Raw genomic sequence first — 1,836 nt, forward strand, 5'->3', positions numbered from 1 at the left:
TCCGCCATTCCAGCCAGCTCGCATGACTGGGACGGACGGACGGACGGACGCGTACGAGGTAACCAACCAACCACCCACCCCACCCCTCGCGTGCAACCAGCCAAACCACGCGCAGACGACGACGGCGATCGATCGGAGCCCGGAGCCCCCTCCTCCTCCGGCCGCCGCCCAGGTAGCGATCACGACCACGACCACGATCGCACCCGCCTCGCACGCGCGCGCGTGACTCCGCCCGCCGTCGATCAGGTAATTAATTGGTTTGGTATGTATGATCTCCTTCTCGTCCGGCCCCCGATCAGGGCTGGCATAAACGTGTGATTTCGTTGGATACTGATACTGATTACGGCCGCCGACCGATCGATCTGGTGGATCTTATTCTGTGCGTGGGTGCGTGCGCAGATGAGTGTGTCAGGGTCGGAGAGCGGGGCCTCGGCAAACAAGCCCAAGTGTATGTCACCATGATTGTGCCGCATTCTTTGATTTGATTTCCCTATTTTGCCGAGAGAAACAAAAATGCAGGCGCGCGTGCTCCTGTGACTGATTAAATTCCCGTTCCATTTTGGCAGATTCTAAATTCACGCAGCAGGAGCTCCCGGCATGCAAGCCGTTGCTAACTCCCGGAATCGTAATTATTACTCCATTCGTTTCTCTTGTGATGATCGTTGCAAATGTAACATCGATTTATCAACCTGAATGTAACATGAAACCTTCGATTGATAGGTCATAGGCGCCTTCTCGCTCATCGGCATCATCTTCGTCCCGATAGGGCTCGCGTCCCTGTCAGCGTCGCAGGAGGTGAAAAATTCAGACAAGCGCAGATGCAGTGCTATATGAACAAAATGCATTTCATCTTTGCTGTTCCCTAATTTGCCGCTACTGCAGAATGCAGATTGTTGAATTGATAGATCGATACGATGTGGAGTGTGTTACCGCCAGCGACAAGATCGGGTTCATCCAGGACTCCAAGGCCAACAAGGCGTGCACCAGAAAGATCACGGTGGGATTCAGAGACACATTTTCTCATTCAGAAATGCGCCTGAACTTGAACAGAGGCAGCCCTGAAGATAACAGCTGGGCGTCTTTGTGTTCAGGTGCCCAAGCCGATGAAAGGCCCCATACACGTCTACTACCAGCTGGAGAACTTCTACCAGAACCACCGGCGGTACGTCAAGAGCCGGAGCGACCAGCAGCTGCGCGACAAGGACTACAAGGACCCTAAGGCGGTGATCAAGGCCTGCGACCCGGAGGCCACCACCGGCGACGGCTCCCTCATCGTGCCTTGCGGCCTCATCGCCTGGAGCCTCTTCAACGACACCTACGCCTTCTCCGTCAACAAGAAGTCGGTGACGGTGAACAAGAAGGACATCGCCTGGGCCAGCGACAAGAACAGCAAGTTCGGCAGCAACGTCTTCCCCGTCAACTTCCAGAAGGGCGGCCTCATCGGCGGCGGCAACCTCAACGACAAGCTACCTGTCTGTCACTAATCAAGTGCAGATATAAGAGCTTCTGACGCGGCATGCATTCTGAACTTGGGCTGCATTCATTGAAATTTTGTAACAGCTGAGCGAGCAGGAGGACCTGATCGTGTGGATGCGGACGGCGGCGCTGCCGACGTTCCGGAAGCTGTACGGGCGGATCGAGGCGGACATCATGGCGAGCGACGAGATCACGGTGGTGATCCAGAACAACTACAACACGTACAGCTTCGGGGGCACCAAGGCAGTGGTGCTGTCCACGGCGTCGTGGATCGGCGGCAAGAACAACTTCATCGGCGTCGCCTACGTGGCCGTCGGCGGCATCTGCCTCCTCCTCGCCATGGGCTTCGTCGTCCTCTAC

The 1,836-nt window shown here is 56.2% G+C and overlaps 1 protein-coding gene across 1 annotated transcript; it reads left to right on the forward strand.

Moving 5' to 3' along the window:
• Nucleotides 1-213: 213 nt before the first annotated feature.
• Nucleotides 214-1,833, forward strand: LOC119343116 (ALA-interacting subunit 1-like; the record flags this gene model as incomplete). The annotated part of the gene is made up of 7 exons (XM_037614282.1): nucleotides 214-246; nucleotides 400-448; nucleotides 567-625; nucleotides 721-795; nucleotides 890-997; nucleotides 1,092-1,472; nucleotides 1,561-1,833. Coding segments are annotated over exons 2-7 (945 nt in total), but the record flags the coding sequence as incomplete, so codon positions are not given.
• Between the last annotated feature and the right edge of the window lie 3 nt (nucleotides 1,834-1,836).

Source organism: Triticum dicoccoides, unplaced genomic scaffold (genome assembly GCF_002162155.2).
Source record: "Triticum dicoccoides isolate Atlit2015 ecotype Zavitan unplaced genomic scaffold, WEW_v2.0 scaffold116334, whole genome shotgun sequence".
In the NCBI taxonomy this organism is placed as follows: domain Eukaryota; kingdom Viridiplantae; phylum Streptophyta; class Magnoliopsida; order Poales; family Poaceae; genus Triticum; species Triticum dicoccoides.